The sequence below is a fragment of the Eptesicus fuscus genome, chromosome 24 (genome assembly GCF_027574615.1).
Source record: "Eptesicus fuscus isolate TK198812 chromosome 24, DD_ASM_mEF_20220401, whole genome shotgun sequence".
Lineage (NCBI taxonomy): Eukaryota > Metazoa > Chordata > Mammalia > Chiroptera > Vespertilionidae > Eptesicus > Eptesicus fuscus.
In genome coordinates this window covers 10603991-10620403 of record NC_072496.1, presented here as the reverse complement: position 1 = coordinate 10620403, position 16413 = coordinate 10603991, and the positions used below count along the sequence as shown (strand labels likewise).

The 16413-nt window shown below is 44.8% G+C and overlaps 2 protein-coding genes across 5 annotated transcripts in view; one reads left to right on the top strand and one right to left on the bottom strand.

The window, feature by feature from the left end:
- Window positions 1-16413, top strand: part of KCTD3 (potassium channel tetramerization domain containing 3) — a 48018-nt gene that overhangs the window by 15669 nt on the left and 15936 nt on the right. For all 4 annotated transcript variants that reach the window (XM_054712929.1, XM_054712930.1, XM_054712931.1 and 1 more), the window contains exons 9-17: window positions 2886-3076; window positions 7092-7207; window positions 8519-8606; window positions 8725-8841; window positions 10414-10584; window positions 12392-12547; window positions 13435-13531; window positions 14931-15115; window positions 15187-15325. In XM_054712929.1, coding sequence (XP_054568904.1) covers window positions 2886-3076; window positions 7092-7207; window positions 8519-8606; window positions 8725-8841; window positions 10414-10584; window positions 12392-12547; window positions 13435-13531; window positions 14931-15115; window positions 15187-15325 — 1260 coding nt within the window. The remainder of the gene's footprint in view (window positions 1-2885; window positions 3077-7091; window positions 7208-8518; window positions 8607-8724; window positions 8842-10413; window positions 10585-12391; window positions 12548-13434; window positions 13532-14930; window positions 15116-15186; window positions 15326-16413) is intronic.
- Window positions 3949-16413, bottom strand: part of USH2A (usherin) — a 407070-nt gene continuing 394605 nt past the window's right edge. Inside the window, exon 72 of the mRNA XM_054712927.1 lies at window positions 3949-4080. The gene's annotated coding sequence lies outside the window, so the exon portion shown is untranslated. The remainder of the gene's footprint in view (window positions 4081-16413) is intronic.

The following is a 16413-nucleotide window of genomic DNA, read 5'->3' as shown; positions in this document are numbered from 1 at the left end:
ATTGTTTTCAAATATGCTATCTTGATAATTCTACTCTTTTTTTTTTTCTTTTGCCATCTCCTTATTTTGTAATGCCCTAATTTCTATAGAGAAAAAGAACTTAAAGGTATGAACCCCGAAGAAGACTAGATTGCATATACAGGGTGTCCCCCCAAAATGTATACACACTTTAACAGCTGATAGCTCAGTTGATGTTTCTTTCTTTTCAGATTGAACCCATTGGAATTAATAATGGTATTCAAAGTGGGTATACGTTTTTGGGGACACCCTATAGTGTTGTTATTTCTGTTCCTAATGATCACAACATCCCATCACTCACCTCGTTGCATCACTTCTGCCTCTCCTCACTGAACAGTTAGTCCCTAAGAACATCAACATTTGATTTCTCAATGTGTGTCCGTTTTCCAAGATTATTAGGTAATTGCTTCCATTTGTTTATCTTCACACATGAATCCCATCTGGTGGCTGAATAGGGTAATTACAGATCATTCAATGCTTAGGAAAGTTTGATACATTTCTCTCTTGCTTTGAAGTTAATTAAGGCAGTCTTCTTTTTTTTATTTTTTATTAATTTTTTAAAAAAATGTATTTTATTGATTCTTTACAGAGAGGAAGAGAGAGGGATAGAGAGTTAGAAACATCGATCAGCTGCCTCTTGCACACCCCCCACTGGGGATGTGCCCGCACATGCCCTTGACCGGAATCGAACCCAGGACCCTTAAGTCCGCAGGCCGATGCTCTATCCACTGAGCCAAACTGGTTTCGGCTATTTTATTTATTTTTTACAGAGAGGAAGGGAGAGGGATAGAGAGTTAGAAACATCGATGAGAGAGAAACATCGATCAGCTGCCTCCTGCACACTCCCTACTGGGGATGTGCCCGCAACCAAGGTACATGCCCCTGACTGGAATCAAACCTGGGACCCTTGAGTCCGCAGGCCAACACTTTATCCACTGAACCAAACCGGTTAGGGCCAGTCTTAATTCTTGAAATGAATAAGAAGGGTCATTTTTGTGTGTGAGTTATAGTTGTGTTATTTTATTTTTTATTTTTTTTATTTTTTACTTTTTTATTTATTTTTTATTGAGGTATTATATGTGTACATATCTTACCATTACCCCCACCCACCCCACTCCCATTCATGCCCTCACCCCCCAGAGTTTTGCGTCCATTGTTTATGCTTATATGCATGCATACAAGTCCTTCGTTTGATTTCATAACTCCCCCACCTCTCCCTAACTTTCCCCCTGTAATTTGAAAGTCTGATGCTTTACTGTCTCTGTATCTATCTTTTTGTTCATCACTTTATAATGTTCTTTACTATCCATAAATGAGTGAGATCATGTGGTATTTTTCTTTCATTGACTGGCTTATTTCACTTAGCATTATGTTCTCCAATTCCATCCAGGTTGCTGCAAATGATGAGAATTCCTTCTTTTTTATGGCAGTGTAGTATTCCATTGTGTAGAGGTACCACAGTTTTCTGATCCAGTCATCTGCTGATGGGCACCTAGGCTGTTTCCAAATCTTAGCTATTGTAAATTGTGCTGCTATGAACATAGACAGTTGTGTTATTTTAGCATACATTTTTAAAAAATGTTTTTATTGATTTTAGAGAGAGGAAGGGAGAGGGGTAGAGAGACAGGAACATCAATCATGAGAGAGCATCATTGATCAGCTGCCTCCTGCACACCTCCTACTGGGGATCGAGCCCGCAACCCGGGCATGTGTCCTGACCAGGAATCAAACAGGTGACCTCTTGGTTCATGGGTCATGGCTCAACCACTGAGCCACACCGGCCGGGCTAGCATACATTTTAAAACAAAAATGAAACTGGAGGGATTTCATTTGGATTCTTCAGACCATGATACCTAAGTGCCTGAGTTTGACCTTTGGACGGATGTGTTAGGTTTACATAAAGGGACATTATTTTTTTTTTTTGATGTTCTGTTTATTCTCTTTAGGTAAGGCAGAGAGAAGCTTTATAATTTAGTTTCATCTATTTAGGGTAACTTTAAAGATAGGTAGGTATTCTGTAGTTAAAGTCGGGTCACCCGTTGCCACGATTGCACAACTGTGCAGGGTCTAGATGTGGGAAGGCTTGCTGTACAACCACACGGAGTGTGTGTCTGAAAGACTTAAGACGGGGAAATTACTAACAGCTTACAGGTGTGTTATCAGAAATTAAATATTAAGGAAGGCATTAAGTATATATTTGGTCAACTACAAATCTGAATCCTGGTAAGCCTTTACGTACGGGGAATATATAGGCCTGTAAGATTTTTCACTTAGGATGAAACCTTAAAATCCAGTCCTCAGAAGGGTTTCCAAGCCTCGCGTTTTCTGCATTTGATGGAGCCCAGGTATTGGAGTGCTGTTATACCACATCACTCCTTATTTTAGTGGCCTGGGGAGACTGTCCTCTCAGGTAAGAAAAGCAATAGGCTGAGAGTGTGTGGTCTCAGTTAATAATAACAACTGAGTGATTAATAACTGAAAGGGGTAATAATTATCCTAAATTCTGACTTTTGTTGACCATACCTACCCATAAATAATGATAGTAGCACTTTTTTGTGGAGAAAAGTAAAAGGTTCAGCTTAGTTGCTATTGCCTTTTTTTTTTTTTTTTTTTTTTTTTGAGGGCTTTCCTAAATTATTCTTGGCAGAAATATAGAACTCTAATCTCTTTTTTAGTGGTTTAGATTTTGTATGTATGTAAGCATAAGGTATTTCAGGAGTACTTTCCTGGATTTGTAGATGGTATTATATACCAACAACATTTTATATTTAACATGAAGGTAGGTGGTGAGCTGTGAATAGTCCACTTTGTGGCACTGTGTCTGCCGAGTTGCTGCTGAGTCACCTGTGCCCATTCTCACTTGACAGAATCAAAGAGTCCTCGGGGTGGCAGCAGGTGTTCACAAGCCCGTATTTGGATTGGACAGTTGAACGAGTAGCTCTAAATGCGAAGGTGGTCGGAGGTCCCCATGGAGACAAAGACAAAATGGTTGCCGTGGCCTCGGAGAGTAGCATCATCCTATGGAGCGTCCAGGATGGAGGAAGCGGAACGGAAATCGGTGGGCAAAGCTTTGTGTCTGCTGCATTTTGCTGGTATATGTGATATTCTGAAGCTTAGCAGGATTGCCCGTAAATAGCAAACCTAATGGTGGTCACAGGACCGCTCAGTGGGAGAGAGATCTTTAAAGAGGGGAAAAGTGACGTTTTAGTAGGAAGAAAGAGTCTGCACCACTTTACTGCACTGAAACCTAGCGCAGAAGAATAGAAGGGCCAGTCCAAGTCAGGGCCGCGCCTCTGACGGTGCCGGCGCCTGCTGCTCCCCAGCATGCCCTGCTCCCCAGCATGCCCTGCACCCGCCGTGCACGTGTCAGCAGGTGCTCTAGCCCAGAGCATGTCAACACCATGTGCTTGTGGCCAAACTTTCACATAACAGACCTTCAGTGACCGGTCGGTGCTGGTGCCGAGAAGGGAAGCAGAGCACCGGGCCAGCCCAGCCTGTGCTCGGCTGAGGCAGGAAAACGAGGCAGGCCTGCAGACCAGGTGGTCTCCGCGGAGTCTGACTTAGGCTCACTGTGTGTCTGCGGCCGTGCTGGGCTCCTGGCGGCCTCTTGGTCCGCTCAGCCGCCTGTCCAGTTCCTTTCCCAGCACGCGTGGGCATTCTGTAGCCACTAGATGCCGTCACGTGACCTGTGAGATGCTTCCTGCCTGTTTCACTTCCGGTATAAAAGTCCCACAGACGTTTCTGGCTTTTAAAGAGTTTATTACGTTTGTTTAAAATGTTTTACTTTAAACTCTGCACATTTGTTCTCAATGGACCCACACCTGGCAAAACATTTTGTTGCATAAGACACAATAAGGCAAGTTACTAACACCTATAAAGTTGAAGGAAAGGTAAAGTTTATTTTTAAACTTTTTCCACAGGTTGCCCAGTTTCTGTAAAGCCCCCCCTTCCGTGAGTCGGAACGGACAGGTCGTGTTTGTGGGCATCTTCTAGCTTAGATGGTGCAGGTGCAGGCTGAGCGGGCGGCTGCTGACTGCCCTTGTTGAAGCCAGGGATCCATCTCTAAATAGAAGGAAAACACAACATTTATTTTAGATTATAAACAGTTTTAGGTAAAGTCTTAGTCATTGTGAAAGGTCTTCGGAACAGGTTTAAAAGGAATATTGCAAAACAGCAACGTATCATCGTTTCGTGTGTCTCTGTAGGTGGGAGGGAAACCTGGATTTCAACACAGTAATGTATTGGACAGTGATGAGGTTACAGCGATGGAAAGACAGAACTGAAGCAGCTAGTAAGAGTAGTGGGAATAGTTAAAGTAAACTGAGTTAGTCTTGGGGAACGTAGGGTTGGTTACCCCATAACCCTACCACCAGAGAGTTCTAGAAAACGTAAGACCTTATCACACGTCACGTAGTCTGGACTCGGTTCTCTCCTAAGATAATGAGAGTGAAAAAGGGAATAATGATACAGAAAGGGAGTCCGGTGTGGTGTGTTTTATTTTCTTTCTCTAATTGCCCCATGTGATATACCAGTAAGGGAAGATGTTTTGCTTTGTTGTGCTTGCACAGGCTAGTGGGGTAGGTAGTTGTGTTGTGAGACGCTACATAGTAATGGTTCATGCTCTGTAAGAGACCATTGGTTATCCAGGGGTCCTCGAACTTTTTAAACAGGGGGCCAGTTCACTGTCCGTCAGACCGTTGGAGGGCCGGACTATAGTTGAAAAAAAAATATGAACAAATTCCTATGCACACTGCACATACCTTATTTTGAAGTAAAAAAACAAAACGGCAAAAACACCCGCATGTGGCCCGCGGGCCGTAGTTTGAGGACGCCTGGGTTATCACAGACGTTCTCTAGACCTGACAGCAGCACCCAGGAGATGGCTAGGTTGGTGTGTCCATGCAGGGGCTGCCCTCCCTTCATGGAACTTACGTGAGCATGGCGTGCTGCTGGGCGGCTGCGGCCCTCTCTCACCCAGAGGAACCTCAGGACGGGACCTTGTCATTGCTACTCCTGCTGCCATCCCTGTGGAGGGCGGTCCGGGTGCGGGGTCTAAGCAGCAGTGACACGTTAAATTTCTCGATCATTCAGAACGTCCTCCTTGATTTCCCAGGCCCTCGTCTCTCTCTAGAGTAATCCACGTGCGTTGGTTTTCCTGGTTTTGTTTCTGCCTTTTGCTGAGCCACTGTAGGTAGTTAGCGTCGATGCTCTCAACAATTGTTGGACATCAAAATGAAAGTCCTGTTCTGTAAGAATTCTTGAAGTTGCATGTAAAATAGCAGTGCTTTTTTTTCTTTTCGTCCAGTGTCGATCCTTTTTATTCCTGAGAGATGCCTGGCTTTTTAAGATTCGTGAAGATTTTTCAGTTATTGATGCTGCTGGTCTTGGTTGTGTGCAGTGCAGGTTTGCACAGAACGAGGAATACCCGCTACAGGTGTAAAGTTCAAAAGAAATCAGTTCTCTCCTCCGGCTTACGGTTTTAACACATGCTGCAATTGCATTTAATTCATTTGTTTCTCTTCAGTGCCTTGTTTTTTCTAAGCTAGATGCTGAGAAAATTGTTCATGTAGTCACATAATAGGTACTTTTTAAAAAAGTAAAAAACTGATACCTGAAACAGCTTAAAATCCACATTAAACAAATAGGTGAGGTATTTTCTCATCATTTTTAGATAAAAAGACAGTTTTTATAAAATGTTTTTCAAATAATTAAGGTGATACTATTTGTGTCAAAATTGGATTGTAACATTTTGAAGGTGAACTAGACACCGAGACCTTTAGCTGCAGCTGCTTTATAGATGAGATAGCAAGATCCAGAAAGGCGGCTGGAGCCGGCTCCCGAGAGCCAGGGCCTCCCTCCCCAGCGCTCCCGCCTGCTGAAGAGACACCCAGGGGAGCCCGGCTTCTCTGCGTCAGACTTCACGCTCCTGCTCTTAATGTGGCATGTTGGCTCCTTCCAACCTCCCTCACTACCCCTCCCCCCTTTCCTCAGATTCCCTGGGCTTCCCATGCCGTCCCCTAGTTGATGAACTCCTGTTCACGTTTGTTTTTGTTTTTTTAAATATATTTTATTGATTTTCCACAGAGAGGAAGGGAGAGGGATAGAGAGCTAGAAACATCGATGAGAGAGAAACATCGACCAGCTGCCTCCTGCACACCCCCCACCGGGGATGTGCCCGCAACCAATGTACATGCCCTTGACCGGAATCGAACCTGGGACCTTTCAGTTTGCAGACCGACGCTCTATCCACTGAGCCAAACCGGTTTCAGCCTGTTCACATTTTTAAAAACCCACTCTCACGGCTTCTTTCCTAAGAAACATTCTCAAACCCTTCCTACCCCTTTGACCTCTGGGTAGTTTATTCCTGTGTATCTGCTGTTACTGTTACCTTGTGCTGTAATTGGCTTTTGGCATTTTTCCTCTATTGCACTGTAAGTTCCGAGTGATATTCTGGCTTGTGCTTTCAGTCCATGGCCTAAAATCGTGCCTTTTGAATAAATTCCACCGAGATCTACCTGCTGGGAAACGAGGGGTTTAGACAAGCGGAGTAAAGGCCTGGGTGTCTGAGTGTTGAATGACTCCTTGCTCCTTTGCTTGTCTCCCCCTGCTCCCCCCCCCTTTTTTTTTTGGTTATTTCCAGGTTTCTAGATCATTGAGGGGTCCCAAGTCTGTATTCCTCAGACCAGTGGTTCCCAGACATCTGGTCCATGAGCTGCAGCTAAATCTCCATGGGTTTTATAGCAACGCAGTGGCTTTGTGATTGAAGGAGCAGGAGTCAGTTATCTTATTCTGTTCGCTTTAAACTACCCGGCAAATCGGAAAGATCAACTAGGTGCGGGCACCACAGCTGCCGATGACAGGACGTCCTGTCCGTGTGCGAGGGCTTGGGCAGACGTCTGTCTGCTTTAGGAGTGTGTAAGCTGCTTAAGAGTTGCTTATGTCTGGTCCCCTAAGTGTTTAGTACCTAGTTTGTAGGAATGAGACTAGGTTAAAAGTAGTCACCTTTAACATGTTTTTAAGGTTTGGGTTCGATTGATGACTGATCAGCCTCTTTCTTTCTTATTATCTCTTAGGCGTGTTCAGCCTGGGCGTCCCCGTAGATGCTCTCTTCTTCATTGGTAACCAGTTGGTGGCCACGAGCCACACCGGGAAGGTGGGCGTGTGGAACGCCGTCACTCAGCACTGGCAGGTGAGTTCCACCCGGAGCAGGCGGCCGCCGGGAGAGCAGCTGAAACCCTGCTGACTGCATCTGCTGCTGACTGCGGAGTTCCTTTTGTTTGTTTGATTTTACAGAATAAGTGAATAACTTAGTGGCAAATTTGCTTCTGGGTGAAATTTGACTTTTTATTTAGAATTTGAAGTCACTCTGCAGTAAGTTTTTAAACTGTGATCTGCCATTTCTTGTTTCCTTGACGTGGTTTGAGTTGCAACTTTTAGCTCTTTGCGTTTCCTTTCCATAGGAGTGGCCTGGGTTCTGTGCTTTTACTTGCTGCTCTCTCAGCTTGTCCTTTCCCTCCTCTTCCTCGGTGACTTGCTAGTTCCCGCGCTCCACTTTTCTGCATGTTTCCTTGGCCTTTGCCCTCTCCCACGCTGGGCCGAGATGAGCCCCCTCCCCGTCTCTGGTGGTGCTGCAGCCGATCGCACTGCATCGTCTGTTTTCTTCTTGCCCACAAGTGCACAGCCTCTGCGTTCCCCTCCTGTGCTGGTGCGCTGGGAGCGCCTGGTACGCGGGAAGCTCTGCATTCGAGTGACATCTGTGAGGCGTCACACCTCCTCGCTGTGCCCAGGGAAGAGCGTGTGGTCTTCCTATTGTCACTTCTATCCTCAGGCGAATACTTCGGTTTGGTTGTGTTTTGTAGTAAAAATCATGCCCTTTGCTTTTCTTTTAGCACAAATATAGGCAGCTATTGATTTGCAACTATGTTGATTTGCTTGGAAACTGAATTTTTTATGTTAGTGCTTGAAAAAACAAAACATCTGAGAGCTTATTTGCCGTAATGCATTTCCTAGGAAACAGGTGAAGTCTGCAGGGGGCAGAGTGAACGCAGAGGAGCTGTCTTTTCACAGGAAGGACAGGTTATCGAGGGAAGAAGTACTGTCCGGAAGTCGGTTGATCTGTGCCCTGGCCTAAGTCTGTCCCTCACTGGGTGACTGAGCAGGCCATTGATGGCTGTGTGCCCTGCTCAGACCGGGCCTTCCAGTCCTCACGAGTGCTGTGGTCTCAGAACCATGTGCAGAAAGAGAATTCTTCCAGACTCTGAAAGGAAAGTGCCCCTGTGGAAATTCACGTTTTTAAAAGCTTTAAAGGGAATCATACACGTGGTTCTTTTACCATTCCCTGTGCAGGGTCTGTGTGCGCATGTGTGTACATACAAAACGTCCATTTCTAAGCCCCATTTACAGTGAATATTGGTGTTTTATTACAAGAATTTTGAGAAGATGGAGCAGAAAATAAATTGTAATTAATATCTGACATCTGATGACAATCTCGCCACTTCAGGTTCAAGATGTCGTCCCTATAACTAGTTACGACACCGCTGGGTCGTTCCTTCTGCTCGGGTGTAACAACGGGTCCATCTATTACATAGGTGAGTGAGCACCGTCCTGCTTCCTAGGGTTCTGCAGTTAAACGATAACACGTCACCGTCTTTAGCTTTAAGTAAGTGCGCTCTTGGTTTCGATATGACGTGAACGTTTGTTTTGCAGACATGCAGAAGTTCCCTTTGCGGATGAAGGACAATGATCTCCTCGTAACTGAACTCTACCACGACCCTTCCAATGACGCCATCACTGCGCTGAGCGTTTACCTCACACCCAAAACGAGTCAGTGCCCGGCAGCTCCTGTGCTTGCTTCCTGACTGCAGAGCTGAGGGTTCCCCCGTCTGTATGAGGAGTACACGTGTTTCCGTGTCCAAGTCAGACAGGGCCCGGACAGGCGGCGCCTGCCTCCGAATCATCACAGCATCAGCCGACGTGACCAACACACGTCACGTTGACCTTCCTATTGCAGTAGCTGGTTTTGTTTTGAAATTAGGAGCCTTTATATGTTTTAACCAAAACAGAAGCTCTTAGACTGCTCATCTTGATTGGACAGAGATGAGCTCATTTCCTTTGCAAATTTAAGTTGTGGGAAGACATTTTACTTGGAAGTTCAGGGTCTGTAACTCTCATTGCCTCTCAAAGGCCTTTGCAATGAAATGAACAAGCTCTGTAAATTAGGAAGTTTTTATATTCCAGGGTGAACAGTAAACATACATGGGAACTTTAAATGTTATCAGTAATGAAAGGAATTGTAGGAAAGTTCATGTGCACGGTGATAGCGATAGGTTTGAGTGTTACTGATAAAGTGTTATTTTATGGAATTCTCTGAAGGAAATCATCCTTTGGTGTGAAAAAACAATGTTCTAGTGCCCGCAGGGGGCTTGGATGGAGACTGAGGTGAGAGTTTAACTATGTTGGGCTCGGAGCCAGCAGGCTCGCTTCATTAATGGTGTTCGGGCTGCCTCTGGCTCCTCTGGTTGAGGTGGACAGTGGGGGAGCACAGGGGAGAGTGTTTGCTGCCCAGCCTCACAGCAGCTGCCCCTCTGCAGAGGGAGCTGCAGTTTCTTTGTCTAAATTGGGGGCCGCGCTGCTGCTGCAGAGGCAGGAGCCGCCGACCGGCCAGGAGAAGTGCTTTCCCGGCACGGGCTTCAGGGATGAGGTGAGGCGCTGGTAGAGCTCAGGGGCTCCGTGTCTGAGGCTCTTGAAGAGGACGGGCCACTGGACCCCGTCCCCCGTTAACTCTGGGGGGGCTGGGCACTTGTTAGATGGCCCGACGGGAGGAGCTGGACAAGGTTAGAGACGGCGCGGTTCGTGTGATGTCAGCCAGGTGGGGTGTGTGTCCAGGGAGAAGGGTTTTCAAACTGTCAAGTAGGATAGACTAGTACCTCACTGACTCCTCCAGGAAGGTTCTATAGTGTAGCCAAGTAAACGTGAGAGAGATGGTCATGCTGGGCTAGAAGGAACACGGACGATGGCGTTGGAAATACGGTGATGGTGATGTTCGCGCTTGCATCCGATGTGTTGCTCAGTGAATGTTTAAAGAAGACCTGTGGTGTCTCGGGCACTCTACAGGGTCACCTAGACAAAAAGACGATTAGGCTTCTGTCCGTCTGGGAGTAGAGGAGGGTAGAGGGAGTAGATGATCAGGGTGTGACAGCTGCTATGAGAACCCGACACAGTGCGGTGTGTGGGGGGGGTGGGCAGTTACCTCTGGGGTGAGGCGCAGAGAATCCCCGGTTCCGAGCCGGGCTGGTGGGGCGCTGGGTCAGCTCTGCCCCCCACCTCACAGGGGAGCTTTGTGAGGGCAGCTTTCTTCATGGTTTGTGGCCTAATGTCCCCCTCACCTGTGCCCAGGTGTCAGTGGGAACTGGATTGAGATCGCCTACGGTACCAGCTCCGGGGCAGTGCGGGTGATCGTGCAGCACCCCGAGACGGTGGGGTCGGGCCCGCAGCTCTTCCAGACCTTCACCGTGCACCGCAGCCCCGTGACCAAGATCATGCTGTCCGAGAAGCACCTCGTGTCGGGTAAGGGGCGGGTCCGTGCTGGAGAGGAGGCCTGCCCTCGGAACGCGTGCCTGTGGGATTTCCTAGGTTTCACAACCGGAAGACCATCAAAGCAGCCTTTTGTACGTTCCTAGGCATATTTTTGCCTTCAGTACAAGAGATCATTTTTTTAAAATACGTATTTCTTTAAAACTTTTTAATGCCAGTTGAAGTACTTGCATCACTGCACCCAGTGAGAAGTCGGCAGGGCCGGAGCCAGATCCGAAACCAAGCCCACAGGTCTCCTCCTGGAGCCGGCACCTCGTGTGCGCAGAACTCTGCTTTTGCAGCAGAACTGTCACCCTCTCCAAGAGGGAGGCGGGGGTCAGGCCGTTGGCTCCTGTGGGAAATCCTGTTCAGCTGGGTTTTACATGGCAGAGCTTAGAAACCTCAGTAGTAATTGCTGTCATTTTGATGGAGATGATATTGTAGCATGTGCCACACTACATAGTAAAACTTACATTTTAATACCCACTATTTCACGTCCGTTTGAAATGTAAGTAAATTTGTCAAGAAAAATGTCCAGCTTCGCCACAAATCTGGAGTATATGTATGTAGTGCTCAGTTGTTACTCTGCCACCTGGTGGACATCAGTATAAGTGTAAAAATACGTGGATATAAATGGAATGACTTTTTCCCATAGTGTTTGTTTTCATGTCTTAATAGTATGAAGTTTTTAATTAAAATTGCCATAGTTGCTCATTTGAACCAAATAACAAGATTTTCCATAATTTTAAAAATACTTAAATTTTTCTGAATCCTTGGGTTAACATTGAAATCAGGATATTATTTCCCTTGAATCTAAACAAACAGCCTAGAACTACACATCTTTTTTTTTTTAACAAAAAGTTGGTATTCTGAGAATTTTGTTACCTAAGTAACATTTGTACATTTTTTTATTCCTATTGCAATTAGCCAAAATTAAATTTCTTTCTAAAGTTTTGTTTTAAAATGTGCAACTATGGCATTTTACCAGTAAGAAATGTTGTATATCTACAGTTAATGTCAGATGTTTCCTAGTACTTACTGGTGAGTTCATAGCTTATTGGTAACAAGAAGTTTCTGGAATCATGTCCAATTAGTATACGTTTTTATTAAGGTATGCCACAAAGTTTACATTTATGATACTTTTTGGCTTGTATTTTTAAATTACGTGTTCAGACCAAAGGCGGGGGGGGGGGGAGGCTACTTGTTAGGATTATCTCAATATTTGCCCACTTAATACTTATATGACAAAGTAGATGAAGTTAGAGTATAATTTTTATATCAAATAAGAGTATGTATTTTAAAAAAACTCTCAGCTTTATAGGGAATCTTAACTTTAATTTTCCTCACGTAACTGTCAGTGGGCAAAAAATCGCTGGTTCCAAATAGCTTTTGACAAATGTCCTTTGTGACGATACATGTTCAGTCGCTCCTGGTCTAGGTTAATATTTGAGTAACAGAAGGAGAAAGTTCCTGGTTTAAAAAAATAAGCTAGGCAACTTGTTTACTATCTTTTCTCTTAAAATACTTTTCTTTAACCTTTTCTACTCCATAGGTTCCATAGACTTACTTATATACCTTACACGTGCAGAAAGGTAAACCATATTCAGCTCTCTCATTTTTGCTGGTTAGGTACAAATTAAGTATAATTTTAAGATAAAGATGCCATTTGCCACTCCAAAAGATGTGCTATGATCTATTTAATGGTGATCACAGTGAAAAAGTTAGTGTGTTTATGAAAGCGTTTTGTGGTGCTCTTACAGATCCCTATGTAATAGCTCCTGGGTGTTCGCTTCCCTCCTAGTCTGTGCAGATAACAATCACGTGCGGACATGGACGGTGACACGGTTCAGAGGCATGATCTCTACTCAGCCCGGGTCCACTCCTCTGGCCTCGTTCAAGATCCTGTCTCTGGAGGAGACGGAGAGTCCCGGCAGCTACTCCTCTGGGAACGACATCGGTGAGCTTGTGTGGGATTTCATGTCCTGTGTGGGCGGGGCAGAGTGTGAACAATAGTAGAAACCTGGAAGTGAGTTTTTAAAGCTTTTCATTTTAATTATGAAATTCATTTAAAACAAATTTAGTACATATCTCCAAATGCTAACCATTTTTGTTTATAATTAAAAGCCATGATGGTTATGCGAATTGGGAACATTTTATTTCTTTAATAAAGAAGTAACTGTTCATCTCATTAGGTATGATTCACATAAGGTGCACATCATATACTTTTGTGAATAATTATTTAAGCTATTGAATATGACGGGGTAAGAATTAAAATGTTACATTTAAGTTTTTTATGAAAACACTTTTCTTTATGTTAAGAATCTTTTCAAAATGGATGGGTCAATGATTTGCCTTGCCAAGTGTAACCAAGTGAAAATGATTGAATCTTTCCTTTAATTAGATAAGAAAACTTGGCAGGGTGCAACAGGCTTCCGATTCATTAAATCCTATTTAATGAGGTTGCACTTTATTCTTAAGACTTTGCATGTTGGCTTTCCAAAAAAAGTACAGTCAGTGCATAAAAGGAACTGAGCACATTCTCAAAGGGAGTGAGCAAAGGTGGGGCTTATGCGTTCCCAGGTTTCCCACGGGCACTGAGCATGGACACTCCCGAGCTTATTCCTGCCGTCAGCTTTAACAGCCTCACTGCAAAACAAACAAATGTGAAATATGTATTTCTTAAATTTTTTCATGCAAGTTCAAGTCCTCGCACCATTGCATTTTGTCTGTTTGACGTGGAATGCAAGGCCACATTGACAGGCATGAAAAATCCTTTCCCCCCCCAGTATTATCATTAAATGAAACCATTTAAACTTGAACTTCTTTTGGCATCGTCTGATCAAGGGCCCTTTGGAGAGCGAGATGATCAGCAGGTGTTCATCCAGAAAGTGGTCCCCATCACCAACAAGCTGTTCGTCAGGCTCTCCTCCACGGGGAAGAGGTGAGGCTTGCTGGGCCGGGTCCTGCGCCGTAGACCACACACAGCGATGCACCGTGGATCGGAGTGTGGGCAGAGACACTGCCGAGAGGAGTCTGCTCACTGCCTTGTCTCGCTTTCACTGGAATCAGGACAGGATAGATACTGAGTGCTGGGTCTCTAGGGAACATTTAAGATTTCCTCATGCTGGACAGGAAGGACTAGTGACAGAGCAGAGCAAACACAGGAGGGGGGTGGTGGGCAGCTGACCTGAAGGCTAGTTCTGGCTCTTCCTCTCACCAGCTGCCGACACTCACCCTCAGTTACGTGGTTTCTCTATAAAAGAAGGTTCCTACCTTGTAGGATGGCCTATCTGGTGTAGCCCTGACTAGTACAGATGCCGAGTGGAAGTTAGTTCCCTCTGCTTGTCCATTTGACTGTTTTAAGAATGTTACCGCCTCAGACACATTGAGTATAACATTTCTCAAAAAGTTTTTGCATGTCAGAATTCCTATCAGTACTTATTAAGGAAGTTGTGGATCCTCATATTAATGTTACTGTTTTTAATAATTTCTTATCCTTCAGCATATTTCTAATTACTATTTTAATAAACTCTTTGAGATGATAATTATTTTTATCTAAGTTCATTGCATGAATTGATTCTGGAAAGTTTTATGTACTAAACTTTTTTTTTTTTTAAAGAAAATGTATTAGGAGCCTGTAAGGTAAAGACGAAATTATTACCTTGAGGAATGTTATAAATCACTGTGTTCTGTGCAGGTTGGAAGAAGCTGCCAAACGTTTATTAAGACTGCAGTGTAGTCTTTCATCTTGTTCAGTGCTAACCTCCTCCCTCTCTTTAGCTCACACAGCAGCAATGAGTTGTACCAACTACAGTTAGTTTATACCTGTTAACTTGACGATTCCAGAGGAAAAGCTAGATTTATAAAAGTCAGCAGACATAGAACAGCAGCCCCTCATGCGGCTAATGGGAAGCCTTTTGCTTACAGTCACTCAGGCTCTGAGAGGGCAGAGTGTGATCCTGATGGAGGATGCTCGCCAGGCCTCTCCACACAGCTGTCCATTTCTTCTGGTCTCAGATTTTTATAATTTACACACAAATTTTAAGTGACTTCTCAATATCTCTTCTAGTGAATGTCTCTAACTTCCTTTGAAAGAACTGCTCATTTCTTAACAAGGCTCTTTCAAGATTAACTTATTATTTGCCTGGTTTCAATTACTCAATACATTACTTTATAAGAACCTTTTCATTAGACTCAAAGAAACAAAGTGTAACTTTGATTCCTGTTACTTGCCATGACCCCTTTACATCTGTTGATGCATGTGGGGCATTCAGCGCTGACCTGTAATTCAGATGTTGGAGTTACTTTGTGTGCAGTGCCGTCTGTCCGGTCCCTTACAGGATATGTGAGATCCAAGCCGTGGACTGCACGACCATCTCCGCCTTCACCGTGCGGGAGTGCGAGGGCTCCAGCAGGATGGGCTCCCGGCCGCGGCGCTACCTGTTCACCGGCCACACGAACGGCAGCATTCAGATGTGGGACCTGACCACCGCCATGGACATGGTCAGCAAGAGCGAGGACAAGGGTAGGTTTCGCGGAGACGGGGGTCCAGGGCGAGCGCAGGCACAGCCGGGTAACGCGTGTGTGCTTCCGCAGACGCAGGCGGCCCCACGGAGGAGGAGCTGCTGAAGCTGCTGGACCAGTGCGACCTGAGCGCGTCCCGCTGCGCCACGCCCAGCATCAGCCCGGCCGCGTCCGTGGTGCAGCACAGCCGGCTGCGCGAGGCCGGCTCCAGGTGGGCGGCGCGGCTTCGGGGAAACGTGTCCACACGAGCCTGGTTTCCGGCTGCTTTCAGTTCACAAACAACTGTTCTCACCAAATGTCTGCACTGCATGCATCTGGTTCTTTCATAGGAGAACATTTTTATCCTTTACCTTATTTTGTGATTGAGAATCGTTCCAAGGAAATCAGAAAAGGCATCGTCTGTGACCTGGGATAGTAGGTGGCATTTCTGTTCCTGAGGGACACAGTGATCGCATTGTCTTGTCTGATCTTCAGACATCATGTAATTTATTCTCCTGAGGCGTAACTGACATACAGCACTACAACAGTTACTGGTGTACAATGTAACGATTCGGAATTTGCATGCATTATGTACTTTTAAGACAATGGCATAGTATATCTTTTTAGTTATTTTTTCAAAAAAATCCAAATCTAAACTTAAGGCTTGATACTGAATTATATTGGTGGTTTTAAAGCCTTTTCCCCAGCTTTTTCAGCTATCCACCAATGGAGCTTGAGCTACAAAAACAGTCCTGAGGCTGTGACGTACAGCATAGGGAAGGCAGGGGAGCCTCGTTTCTCGAGATGGATTTGTGCCGGGAGGCTGTTGGAAAGCGAATCATTTCTTCCTATTAGAAATAATGTAAATGGAAATAATCCATTCCAGACCCCCCAATGATTCCGTTTTAACCTTTCTTTTATATAGTACATGTCTAATGTACTGTTTAATCTATAAACAAGCACTTTAAAAGAAAAAGGTCATGAAAATTTAACAAATTTAATAAGCAGCAATAAAAGCACAAATATCCACAGCTCAATATTCTGAGATTTTAGCCGAGGTAAACTGCTAAAATGTGTATTTGTGTGTTCTCTCCTCTATCACCTGAGAGAGGCAGGCTGATACTACAGTCTAATGAAAAGGTTCTTATAAAATAATGTACTAAGTAATTGAAACCAGGCAAATAATAAGTCGGGGGGGGGGGGGAGAAGCAAATTGTTCAAGATGGGAGATGTTCGAGAAACGAGGTTCCACTGTGTAGTCAATACTGTAATAACCTCACCATGTGAGATGGGGGCATTACATGAATGTCTGATCACTCT